Here is a 13953-nt window from a genome sequence, read left to right on the forward strand (position 1 = left end):
TAAATGAAACAACTGACTGACAGGCAAATCAGGATGTAATAATATTGCATATTTTGTTTGTATATCAAGTAATGTATCTTAAGTGGGATTATAGTGTCTTTACATTTAGTTCTATGTACATTCCTTAAGGCATGAAACTGAACTGATGGGACAGAGCATTAAAATTAGAAAGGTTAATATTGTCTCTAGTTTTTCTTCGTGATTTCTTTAATACTGTTTTTTCTCTGTCCTAAGGTGGCAGATATTCACTATGTATTGGGTAATGAAAGGATAAAGAGGAAGCGAAGTCTATTATGGTTTGAGGATTTTTTTTTTTTTAACCCAAGCATTTAGAATGTGTGGGATAGATGAGTGGACAGTGAGGTGAATTGAGAACTGGCTGAAGGAAAGAGCTCAGAGGGTTGTGATCAGTGGCAATGAATCTAGTTGGAGGCATGTAACTGGTGGTATTCCCCAGGGGTCAGTACTGGGTCCAGTCTTACTCAACACATTCATCAACGACCTAGATGAAGGGACAGAGTGCACCCTCAGTAAGTTTGCTGGTGACACTAAACTGGGAGGAGTGGCTGACACACCAGAAGGCTGTGCTGCCATCCAGTGAAACCTGCACAGGCTGGAGAGCTGGGGGGAGAGGAGCCTGATGAGGTTTAACAATGGCAAGCGTAGAGTCCTGCACCTGGGGAGGAATAACCCCATGCACCAGTACAGGCTGGGGGTCAACCTGCTGGCAAACAGCACTGCAGAGAAGAACCTGGGAGTTGTGGCAGACAACAAGTGGACCATGAGCCAGCACTGTGCCCAGAAGGCCAGTGGTATCCTGGGGTGCATTAAGAAGAGTGTGGCCAGCAGGTCGAGGGAGGTTCTCCTCCCCCTCTACTCTGCCCTCATGAGGCCACATCTGGAGTACTGTGTCCAGTTGTGGGGGACCTGGGGCTCTTTATCCTGGAGAAGAGAAGGCTGAGAGGGGACCTTATCAATACTTAAAAATATCTAAAGGCTGGGTGTCAAGAGGATGGGGCCAGGCTTTTTTCAGTGGTGGCCAGTGACAGGGCAGGGGACAACGGGCACAAACTGGAGCGCAGGAAGTTCTGTCTCAACATGAGGAAAATCTTTACATTAAGGGTGACAGAGCACTGGAACAGGCTGCCCAGGGAGGTTGTGCAGTCTCCTTCCCTGGAGATATTCAAAACCTGTCTGGACACGATCCTGTGCAACCTGCTGCAGGAGAACCTGCTTGAGCAGGGGGTTGGACTAGATGATCTCCAGAGGTCCCTTCCAACCCCTGCCATGCTGTGAATCTGTGAAGCAGATGGAGATTTACCTGGAGTATATCGAATTTATTCATTGGCTTTGGGTTTGTTTTTTTTTTTCCTTCTTTTGAAAAGAATATCTTTCCTGCAAGAAGAAAAAGTTCTTTACAGAAATATGTGTAAAGGGCCCTCTGTGGGATGATTAGAGGAATATTACTCTGAAGAAAAAAAAAAAAAAAAGCATAAATACTAGCCTATGGGAACTGTAAGTTTTCTGTGAGTTAATATAATTGTTGCTGAACATCTTGTTTGTTGTCTACTTCCAGTTGCAAGCCTATTTCTGTATTTCAGTGTCCATTCTTTGCCCACTGTCTCTCATAAATGTTGCCTGAAACCTAATCAGGGACTATAATGTCATATAGTCGGTATTAAAAAAAACGAAAATAATAAGGCCACATAGTCCTAAGTTTTAGGATAATGCACTTAAGTACCTTGACTCTCTACCTCATGTCGTTGGTATTCTCATGAAGGCAACCTCTTCTTTTAACTTTATGTGGAGAAGACTTCTTTTTAACTGATCTTTTTCTGTGAATTTATTTGAGCATCTTCACATTACTGCCTACTACAATGGGACGTATATCAGGTGTGTGTGTCCCTGCCCCACCCCTCATCAGCAAACCACAAAGTTGAATCCACTTCTGTACCCATAAATCTAGTTGCATATGAAATGCAGAACTTTCTGAACTGTTTTCACCTGCATGTGACATGATCGTGTCCTAGTAACTGAAGGAGCACTCTCACAGGAGAAGTTACCACCCTCGAAATGGCGATGGTCTGATGGTTAGTACTTGTTTGGAGGAAAGGATTTGCAGGAGTCTAAGGCCAGCTTGCTGAAAATTACAAGTTTCACACTTCAAATAGAAGCCCATTTTTCAGGGAGCAAGGAAGTGGGAGAAAATAATTTGATCGGGAAACTGATCTGCTACATTGGTACATTACAGCAGGCATATTTTATTTAAGATTTTGTTTTTTAATCTTAGTATGGTTTCTTGCCTGCAATTAACTGCTAGATGGTAAGAAAGCTTGGTTTTCAGTAGGGGATAAAAACTAAGGCTTTTCACAACTAATTAGTTAAGGAATTCATTTATTGTGAAACGATCTGTCCTTGCCACTGAGCTAAGACATAAAGTTCAATGCTTATCAAAATAAACAAAATATAGTGAAAGCTATGAGGAGTATACCGATATATTTAATAATATGGCTAAGGAAAAGTTTGATGTCTCTTATAGGGAATAAGATCTATGTAGATGCCTTTTAGTGAGTTCATGATTATGTGCTGAATAGGCATCAAAATCTTCCTGAAAGTCAGATCCTAAAGTAGAATTCTTGGCGTGAGCTGGGTGAGGGCTTAGGAGGCTGTGTCGTTTACTGTGCTGTTTCATACTCTGAGGTTTCTATTCTGTGCAGGAGAGAATTGGATTGACCTTTTACATCAGTAATAATATCAGGAGCTATTAATGGGCAAATAAATAGAAGGCACTTGGGAGAAGAAAAGCAAAAATGAGAGACTGGGGTTTGACTTGGAGAAATATAAACTATGTATACGTATGAAAAACTAACAAGTGTGTTGGGGAAAGAGAACGTGCTTTACGAATTTCGAAGATTGTGAACTTGCAAGGATGGAGAAGACGCTTTTGGGAATTACTGAAAGGACGGTGAAATAACATGAATGTCAAACTACATGTTTCACGTAAAATGTTACTGATGAGTTGTGATGCTTTTTGTAGCTGCACTGCTGCCACAGTCACTAAAGACTTTGTGCTTGGGCATGGTAAAAAATAGGCAGTGAAAGGAATTGTTAAGAGCAATGGCTCTTGGTCCAGGTGTAAATGATGACTTTGGATACTTTTCACCTCTAATTTCTTACAGTACTATCCAAAGGTGCAATTCATTCTTTCTGTCTTGTAAGAAGAAAAAAGATGAACTTTTGCTCTTTCATGTTAAATTTCTGTTTCTTCATTGCCCAAAATATGGCTATTTTTACACCCGACTCCCATTTTAGGTTTTAATGAGGCAACTCGCATTGACTTTCTTCTTGTAAAATCCTAGTGGAAACAGAGCATATGTCAGAGTTTGGTGTGTTTTGTTTTGTTTTGTTTTTCTTCCTTGTCTGCAAGGGAAGTAGGTGTACATAGTTTTACATCTTCTTGTGCTTGATCTAATAGACCAGTCACGATATAAAAAAAATCACAGACACTGTCTCCAATAGGATTTAATAAAACAGCTAGTACATGCAGTAACTGTAGTTAGCTAACGCTATCTAGCTGCTACTCCTCACCTTTTTGGCAGTTGTGGTGTGTTGACCTTGGCCAGACCTACCCCACTGCTCTTCCCATCCCTTCCTCAACAGCACAAGGGGAGAAAATAAGGTGGAAAAGCTCATGGATCGAGACAAAGACAGGGAGATTGCTTCTTTGGCAAATCACCAGTTAGTGTCATATGCAAAACAGACTCAACTTGGGGAAAAATTAATTTAATTTCCACCCCCACTCCCCAGCACAGGACGATGGGGACCATGGACTACAGTCAATCCATCACACTTGGTCTCTACTGTTCCTTCCTCCTCACCCTGTTCCCCTGCTCCAGTCTGGAGCACCACTGTGAAGAGTTAGCTCTAACATTTGCTCTAAACGCTCATTGAAAATATCAACTAGTTAGTTGATCTTGGGGATTAAAGGGATTTGTGAGCATTTCCCTCATTTATACTTCACATTTCTGTTAAGTCAAATAATATCTTGCCATCTTCTGGCACTAGTTTGGTTTAATCATTTTACTTCATGTCTAATAACATTTGTGAAGTACGTAAATTTGTTTTGGTACGTGAAGGCGCTAAATACTGCAAGTACTTTTCACAGGGATGCGATCCTTCTTCCAGTGGGTATGGCTTCATAAAAGTAGTATAGCATTAGGCAATGCCTTTCAAATTGGAAAATGTTTGGTCTCATCAATGCCATGCTACCTCAAACTTTGCTGGACATCTAATTATGAATCTTTTGTTTTGAGCACTATCCTTTCTGTAATTTCTGTTATTCATGTTTATGTGGCCTCATTTATCTTAATGGGTTGCACAGAAACTTATGCTACATGCATAGTACTGCAAAATACGGTTTTCAATGTTAAAGGAAATACTTATTAAAAAACCCTGTAGTAACTGTAGAAAGAGTGCCTAGGGGTTAAGTTTTGCTTAAGGTTTTTAAGTTTTGACTTAAGATATTACAACCATGTATAAATGGGAAAAAAAAACCCCGGCTCTTTCAATCATATGGTATTTCTTTACAAATAAAGAATGGCTTTCTTATAAAAGGAGTAAGAAAATATTTTCTATGTTTTTCAAAGATATAAATTTAATGCATAGTTTACTTTGGCATTGACTTCTGATTTTCTTGGAGTAGGTAGACGACTGAGGAAGGAGTGAGATTGTGTACATTCATGGGATATAGCCTCTTAAGTTTAAAAAAAATGGGGGGTGAGGGGAAGTAGTTAGCGAGATACAGAACAGATGCTTTGGCTTTGTGATAAATGGTTTATGAATGCTGTCTGGAGTGTTTTGTGAAATGCTGTAGGACTAACACATGTAGATGGATATATGCAAATTTACTGCTAAGTATTTTTAAATGATGAAAAATGAGGTTGCAAGAATAGAGTGCTATAAAATGTGTTGATGTGCAGGAAAATGTATGCTGGAGCTTCCAAAGACTATAGCAGATTACCTTACCATAGGAACAAGGTCTCAACGTATTTCTAGTTTCTTTCTTATAATTTTTTTTATATTGTTATAATTTGGTTGTGATTTTCTTTTCCTCCCAATGGTTTTATCTTGAGATAAGTTAAAAGAAACAACATTTCAAAAATTCTGCAAAGGTCAGTTCTTATAATATCTTCCTTCTACCCATCTTCACCCCTACCCCTCACTCCTCATTCCCTTCAGGAAAAGTTGGAGGGTTTATCTGCTTCCTGATCTTAGCTTTAGAAATGTTAAAAACAAATGTTTATTTTGTGTAGGAAAAAAATCAGTTGCTTTTTGTGTATTGCTTAAAAATATTTTCAAGATAAGTGTAAAAAAGGCTGACGCAATGTAGACAGCCATGGAAAACCAGTGTTAACAGTGTGGAAAGCAGTCTTTGTAATTTTTCCCTGATCCTTTTCAGTTTTCTGATTCTTATGTAGAAAAGTCTAAATTGGTGACACACAGCCTCCTCCTGCCACATGCATAGTATTTATTAACAAAACTTTGAAATTATTATTCTGCAGTGTGTCAATCATGAGTAATCAGGTACTTATAAAAGCATATGTATTACTGAGATAGCGATTACAAACAAGCATATTACTGAGTTTATTCTGGAGTCAAGGGGCATTAAAAACTGCACACCAGTGGATGTGATGTACAAACAATTTTTCAGGGGCTCTCATGCAATTGTCATTTGGTTCTAGACCATAATCATTAAAGACTTCTGATAGCAGCAAACCTAGAGTATCGTATGATTCCTTTGTGAATTTAAAATGGATATTAATGATGAAGAGATGATCAGAAACTGCTACTTTGCCAAATTCTCTAATAAAAAATAAATCCAGTAACAGATTCTGCATATAATTCCAAATAAGAAACAGTTGCTTATGTTACATTATAGGAGAATTTTCTTTAAACTCTTTTTTAAAAGATTAGTATTAAAAATAAAGATCTCAGCATTGTACTTTAGTAGGAGCTGCTTTCATTGTATAGTATTGCTTTCTCCTTTGTTATAATTTTTTTTTAGCACAGAATTGCTTTACAGTCTAGTAAATCAGCATGTCACACAGTTTACTTAATCCATATACATAAATTTTCATCTTTTCCTGAGCAACAGCTTGTCAACAATTTTCAGAATGGTTAATACAACTGTTTAGGACATACTAGAACACAATAGTTCCTTGTTGCCTAAAAATCAAAGGACAAAACTTGATGTGCAGAAGGATAATAACTTACACAAATACATACTTCAGAGAAGATCTTTCACCAATAAATTCTCATTCATGTACATTCTTGTTGGACTTCTGTGAGACTACTCATTTGGGCAGATGCTCACAAATGATGATTTTTTTTAAATTTAGGTTAATTTTTTACCTATTTTTGATGGATTTCACCTGAACCTTCTTTAGGAGGAAGGGCTCTTTATTGTGGTGCTCTATAGGACTGAAAGTAGAAGGAAGATCTGTCAGCATGAAGCTTCTGGAAACATTAAGCAGGAGGGTAGGTAAGTTCAGGTTAGGAAACTTTCCTACAGCAAGGATTCAGATTGTATACTGAGTTGGATTTTCTCACTTGATTGTAAAGTCTTGCTTGGCATGCGGTGTCTGAGAAGCTTTGTTCCGTGGGGTTAATTCACTAGATAGTACCTGGTATGGACTTGTTGCTCTTGAAGAAATTTGGCTGCTCTAGGGCTAGGATGGATGATAGCCCTGTCTTTACCGTCCACTCTGTGGAACAGCAGGACAAACTCTTTCAGCATTATGTCCTGTATAACCTGTTTAAACATCTGATTTCCACTTTCTGCCTTTGTAGCTAGACAGGCTTAGCTTGTTCTGTCTTCTGTATGCTTGTAAAATAAATTTACAAGATGGGCTCTCTTCCAGCTATGGAAACTTCTGTTATCCCCTCAAATCCGTGGACAAATGGAGCAGCAAACCCAACTTTTCAGGACAAATGTGTCTTGGTGTCCTAAGGGAGCTATTTCTATTGCTAATGCTAAAATTCAGGACTGCGCCTCTGGGTAGAAAAAGGTGTGGTAAAGCTGCATTGAGGAATGTGGACCTTATTATTCCCTATTTTCCATTTTCAGGAAAGCTGTGGAGCGAGTTGAGAGTATTTTGGCCTCAGTGGCCTCAGAGTAATGATGTTCTTTTCCTCTTCTCATTGATTTTATTCAGTCTGTCTGTGATCCTATTTCCAATTATCTGAACCTAAAACAGGAGAGAGAAAAGTTTGTAGGTGGAAGCATCTAGATGGTTCCTTAGAGATATGTGATGTCTTCCGTAGATGCTGCTTCAGAGATGCTTCTAGGCATTTCATAGCTTACTGGATTTCTTGCTACTTGAATTTTGAGAATTTGGGATATGAAAACCTATGCATTCCATTCTTTTTCATAATGAACAATCAGTTTCTTAGCATTTATCTTTTTCCTTACTACTGTTTTGTTTTTTTTCCTCTCCTACTCCCCACTTCTTTAGGATCTTATATGATAGTGATTTCCTCAGACCATGACCCTGGAGAAAAGACTCGACTCCAGCTTTCAACAATGAAAGAAAACGATACTCACTGCATCGATTTCAGCTACCTTCTGTACAGCAAGAACGGAGCAAACCCAGGCACTTTGAACATTCTGGTTAGGGTGAACAAAGGGCCACTGGCTAATCCTATCTGGAACGTCACTGGCTCCACTGGCAAAGACTGGCTTCGAGCAGAGCTGGCTGTCAGCACTTTCTGGCCCAACGAGTATCAGGTAAGCTTGCAATAAATTCTCACCGCTTTATAACATTTCTGGCGACATCCTATATAGTTTGTGTTTGTTTTGGTCTGTTCTTACAGAATTTTTCCCCGGTGTCCTTAAATAAAAGTGTTCTGTTCAGAATAAATAGTTTTTTGGGGATGGGTATTTTTATAGGAGGTGATTGTTCGAAGTTATCTGTTATTGTATAATAGGAAAAAAATAAGCTGGAAATGAGCCTCATTAAAAGCAATGGTAAGGTTAAAGTCCAGGAACATAAAAAATGATAAACTCCCAGAAATAAATTGCCTGTGCAACCGTAATTTGTACCAGTCTTCCCTCCTCTTTTGGATATGCCTGCGTTACCATGTCTAATTACATGACCGTAAACTGTGGGTTTTTTCCACATAACATTTGGTTCATTTGCTGTGCAAGCAGAATGGTGCTCACCTAATGAGCAGCTGCTCAGGACGTGTTTTTCCCCTGTTTGCTTTCTATGGGACAAAACCACCTGCAGTGTAGGGCTGTTGTTTAGAGAGAAAAATCGTTTTGTTATTACTAGATGCTGTTATTTGATTTGTTTGATTAACCTGAGAAAGTACCTGCAGCTGTTTCACTCAGTGGGTATTTGACGTGAAGGATGAATCTAATACACAGGCATTTCTGTCCTGGCATGTAGGAGGGGAAAGAGTTCTTACACTGTGAGGTGGTGTGTCGTCGTTGTATGTAGTGCTTACCAGCCTCCACCTAAGGATGCTTCAGGTCATTAGTGCTCTTGCAAACAGTTTGGATGGTGGGACTAGTTATCAAATGAAGAAAAGTGGCCTCTTTATTAATGGTTTTCTTGAATAGTGGTTCTGTAGAAATTTTTTATTAAAGTGCCTTTTCTAAAGTTCTTTGCAATTGCCCACCATGAAAATAGTGTCCATAAAAACAAGCATCAGTGCCAGCAGCCTTACATATATGGTGAAAGCAATGTAATTTACTATCATTTTATGTTTTTCTTTGGGTTTGTTTCCCTGTTTTTAATATTTTTATTTATAAAGAAATTTAATCTATCAGTGACATTGAAACTAGATGAAATTGTATTTAAGTTTCCGAAACCTGATTTCATAAAGCTTGGCTTCTGAGGAGGTGTTTTATTAACCCTTTTATGTTGCTAGAAAGTAGCTTTTGGCGTGCTTAAAAAAAACAGGAGCCTTTTATAGCAGTACAGTAGTAATCAAGTATAGCAGTATTATATGCAGTAAATCAGGTTTCTGCTGACAGATGGCCAGGCTTGACAAAGAGATTGGTGGTTGGGGCCTTATCTTAGCAACATGGCCATTTTTCACTTACATTACAGCCTTCACATTATCTCTCTATAGACTGCGCTTAAAATCGTTCTTTCTCTTGCTTGGTCATTCAGCAGAATATTAAAATCATGTGTAAGACAGTTTATTTTTAAATCTGGAGTAGGACTGGAGCGCTGTTAATGCAACCTGCCATGATTTGTGTATGACTTGCACAATTGCTTTTATGAACAGGACAGGAAATCTGCACGCTATCTTTGCACACCTGCTTGTTTGCACAAGCAGGATTGGTATTATTGTGGTTTGAAGTGGTCCTTTGAGGTCTTGAAGTCAACATTGCTCTTCATTGTTCCTTTTTTTTTAGTTTAGAGTTATTCTTGGGCATGGAAATCTTTTTTTCATTTTTCTTGTAAAGGATTTTTTCTGTCGAGCTCTAGCTCATGATTTTGACACTTTGATCTACCTGTTGGTCGATGAGTTTAGCTAGCACTGGGGCTGTTATGCACTGGTTTTCATAATAAGATGGAAGTGGTTCTTTACTGAACTGGGAATTGGATCCCTGCCTGTACAAACAAGGTCATTGCTAAAGATCACTGTGGAGTGCAACTGTTTGCATGTACTTTGTTAATCAGGTCAACTTTATTGCCATTTCCTTCACTTTTAAGTAAGGGAAGAGAGTAGAGATTAGCAGGGGCTGAATAGCACAGGTTATGTTATAAGGAAGTCTCGTATGGTGACTTGGAAGTTAGCAGGATGACCATGTTAGGAATACTAACAAAGGGCTGCACCTAGGCTACTTAGCTCCAAAACAGCATTTCTGTGCTCTGCTGTGCTTTATTGAAGCTTTGATGCTTCCTGTTCAAAACTGGTGGAGTGGTTTTGCATGTCAGTCTAGTATACAGTATAGATACAGCTTATGCATTTTTGGATGGACTTAACATTTCCTTTTACTTATGGGATTAGCATTATTATTATTTTTTTAAATAATCCATTTACTTGCCTTTCTTTAACTGTATTCTGTTGAGCAATTATTTTTATTTTTTATTATTTATTTACTTTATGACAAAACATAGTACAGTTTATGATGATAGCTTTACTGGATCAAACTGAATTTTTGTTTAGCTTCCTATCCTGTCTCTAATGGCAGATAACGGTGGAAGCTGAAGAAGAGTTCACAAACAGGACAAACTTGTGGTCATACCTGCCCCAGAATACACTTCCAGCCTTGAGCCTAGTTGTGGTTCAAGAACTTTGATCTTAAGCACCAAAGTAATGCCTCTGTATATTCCTGTTAGTCTAGGGGTTTGGGTTTTTTTTTTTTTTTTGGATAATTTAAGCTTCTAGTGTCTACAGTGTGCATGACACGAAATTCTAATGTTAATTCCATGTTAGGACCATTCCTGTGGGTCTCTCCAAGCATGGGGCCTGTAATTCTTCAGTTGTCATATTTTGCACTTGGGGAGTTTCAGCAGTCCTGTAACGGTATGACCTGTCTTATCTCTCCTGCTAGCAAGGCATCTGGGTCTTCTTTTCTGCTTGTTTAACATGTGGATGAACTGTTGAGGAAAAGGGTCTGATTAGAGAATGCCTTGGGATGAAGGATACAATTTGATTTTGATGCTTGTTAGTTCTGGAGTCTTTTTTTATCACTCTGTTGAAAATATGCTGCCTATGACCTGCCTCAAGTTTACTTCAAAGGAAAAATATTTTGAGATTTTTGTTTTTTAAACTTTATAACTGACTGTGAGTTTTGTGTCTCTGTTGTCTGTGTTCATTACTACCATAACTCATTAATTCATTTTAGTTGAGATGTTTATTCCTGTCTGGATGCATTGTTTTGTCTAATGCTTCTGTTCGTTTCCCAAAGTTCTCTCCTGCTTTGCACAGTAGGAATTATCCAACTGCTGAGGGCTGTCTCTTCCTTTCTGCTTCTGTCACAGCTGTTTTCCACTTCCCTTGCTACCTAGGTAATCCTTTTTGAATTTGGATTTTTGCCAGGTTTTTTGTTTGTTTGTTTTCAAACACTGTCTTATGAAAGCCTCTTGTTTTCTTTTTTTTTGTGTCCACCCCCCAGCAAATTTATTTTGCTCCCACACGGTCACATCCTTGTTCAATCACATGTGAGGTCCCTTTACAGTGTGAACTGTGGGCTTTCCAGTTTTGGTTATATTACATCTCTCTGGTTTTTGTAACCTTTGGTCAGATACTGATAAACACTTGACTTGGAACTGACTTTCTTTCAAACTTGTGAAAAAGTATTTTGTGCGTTATGGTTCTTTAAAACTTCGTTATGTAGTAATGGTGGTCTGGAGTTTAACAAAGAGGCTAGCTATGATACTGGCTTGATAGGAGTGATGATTACACTTGGAAGTACAGCTAGCAAAGTAAAAATGCTGAACTACACCAAGGAGAAGTTCTTTTACCAGTTCAGGAAGACTAGTGATGTTTGACCATTTGAAAAAGTGCAAGAAAATTCTAGAAAGCCAAATATTTTCTTACTGACTTGTGAATCCCGATTTGGATAGTGGATCTGTTCTTTATTTTAATATTGATGATTTATAGGATTTATAAAAGTTTAAATTGGTCAAAGATCTTGGAAAGTTATTTTCCTTTATGATCCTAAAAAGTCTTGAAACTGTAATAGAGTTATAACAGGAGGATGGTAGACTGATTGAATATTCAATAATGGCGTGTGCAGTTGGGCCGTATACCAGATAAGGTAGGAAACTGATTTCTTTTGAAATACGAGAATTTGTTGCTTTTTTGGATATCAGGTCACTATTCTAAGCTTGCAGACAAGTGAGATGGTAAACAAGCTGCATGCAAAAAAGTTTGGGAAAGCAGAGGCTCAAATCTAATTTATTCAGTTGATTCAGCTAAGAAAGGAAGGCAACAAGTGAAATGCTAGAGGAAAGTACAGAAGTGCATACAGCTTGCATGAACTGTGTATAACTGAGTTATAGGCCAACTTAATTAGAAACTCACCCTCCCAAACTCCTATTTGTAAGACAGATGTCCTTGATTGTATACAGTCTCTAACCTTGAAACACTATGTAGCATCAGGAAAATCCAAAGAAGGTCATTAAAAAAAGAAAGCGTTCCAAAGGACTGATATTTTCAAAGGATTTTATTTAAAATGTATTGGAATAGAGAAGATGACTTAAAATAATATCAAAGACATACTGGATGAATAAAATTGGGAACTAGTCCAAGTTCGTTGTCTAAATAGATAAGAATATAATATAGAAAGTATTATATTTGAAAATTTTAAGAAACACTGGTAAGCAGCCAACCAGTTAATGTTAAAACTTGCTTTGTATGTCTTGGATGTTGAGTTATGAGGCAGCGAAAGTCATCTTGTGGAAGTCCCAGTGTGAGCAAGAGTTCAGCACCAGAGGAGCAGTCTTAGCCGTGCATGAGAGACAATGCTCAAATAGGCTGTTTCCCTGGCCTGGAAAAAGACACACTTCAGGGGAATATGATGGAGTTATGCAAAGCCATCACTGGCATGAAGGGGAATCCTCTTCCAGTTCAAGAATTAGGGCCTTGTTGGTCTGGTGGGCGAAACAGACTGAAAAGGAGCAAACGGGGGTGGGTCACACAGCAGGCTGTAGACCCGCTAAAGTGTCTGTCAGAAGTAGCTGTTTTGGGTGCTAGAGGAGTGTGTAGGCTTCAGGAGATGCTGGGCGAGTTCTTGAAAGAGAACTGTTAGAAATCAGTAGTTAGGGAAACAAGTGCAGTAAGTGTGCTGAACTGAAAGTAGCTGGAGGAGCAGAGAATGTTTTGGGGACACAGAGAAGTGTTGTGCATTCTTGCACTGTTCTTAACCTTTCCTCATGACCACTATTGAAGAAAAGATGTCGGGGTAAGCAGACCTTTGGCCTGAACTGCTGAGCCATGGTTAAATTTTATACAGAGGGCAAGGCTTTTTTTTTTTATTTCTTATGTTTGTTTGTTTGCTTTTGTTTGGTTTCTCTTTTTTGTTTGTTTGTTTGGTTTCTCTTTTTTGTTTGTTTGTTTGGTTTCTCTTTTTTGTTTGTTTGTTTGGTTTCTCTTTTTTGTTTGTTTGTTTGGTTTCTCTTTTTTGTTTGTTTGTTTGTTTGGTTTCTCTTTTTTGTTTGTTTGTTTGTTTGGTTTCTCTTTTTTGTTCCCCTTTTTTTTTTGTGTGTGTGGTGTTGTGTGTCCCTCCCCTCCTCTGCACTTAATTTGTTTCTGTATTTCTAAGCAGACTCAATGTAATTTTTATATTCTGTGGTTACCTAAACCAGTCTGCTCATATTCTGTGAAAAGTTTTTGTTCTGGCTGTAGAAATGAAAACTAACTTCATCTGCCACTACCAGCCCCTAAGCCCATTTCTCTTGGGTCTTCTCTCTCCCCTTGTCATCTCCTTTCAGTCTGACTTGGGGTAACAGATATTTGTAGACTTTTTAAAATGGGAATTTACAAATTAAGCCTTTTAAATTATTACAGTTTCTAAAGATTCTCAGAAATAAAAGTATGAATTAGAACTTCTGTTTTTGTGAGTGGACAGAATTTTATTCTAGCAGAGATATAAAAATAGTTTAGTAAAATGTGATAGTAAAAGGTTGCCTAGCTAGATAATTAAACTAAGTTGATATTTATTAAACTGACACAGATAGCTTTTTTTTTTTTTTTTTTCCCTTAAACTTGCAAGAGCTTGTGTTTGGTAGTAAGTCACCGAAATGCTTCTCATACAGGTGCAGCATTCTTTAGCTCTCATTTTGTGGAAAAACTCCTTTGAGAATACTTTGTGGGTTTTAAGAATGTAAAATGACTGTCCATAAACTATTTTGTTCCTAGTTCAGCAATATACAATGAAATGGCTTATACATCTGTCTGTTTCTTCCCTCTTTCTTCCATAGTTTTTCC

At 38.1% G+C, this 13953-nt stretch overlaps 1 protein-coding gene across 1 annotated transcript in view; it reads left to right on the top strand.

The window, feature by feature from the left end:
* Window positions 1-13953, top strand: part of PTPRK (protein tyrosine phosphatase receptor type K) — a 416718-nt gene that overhangs the window by 135357 nt on the left and 267408 nt on the right. Inside the window, exon 3 of the mRNA XM_086461237.1 lies at window positions 7515-7786. Within this exon, the coding sequence (XP_086317363.1) occupies window positions 7515-7786 (272 nt within the window). The remainder of the gene's footprint in view (window positions 1-7514; window positions 7787-13953) is intronic.

This window comes from Leptosomus discolor, chromosome 2, assembly GCF_034619465.1.
Source record: "Leptosomus discolor isolate bLepDis1 chromosome 2, bLepDis1.hap2, whole genome shotgun sequence".
Taxonomy (NCBI): Eukaryota; Metazoa; Chordata; class Aves; order Leptosomiformes; family Leptosomidae; genus Leptosomus; species Leptosomus discolor.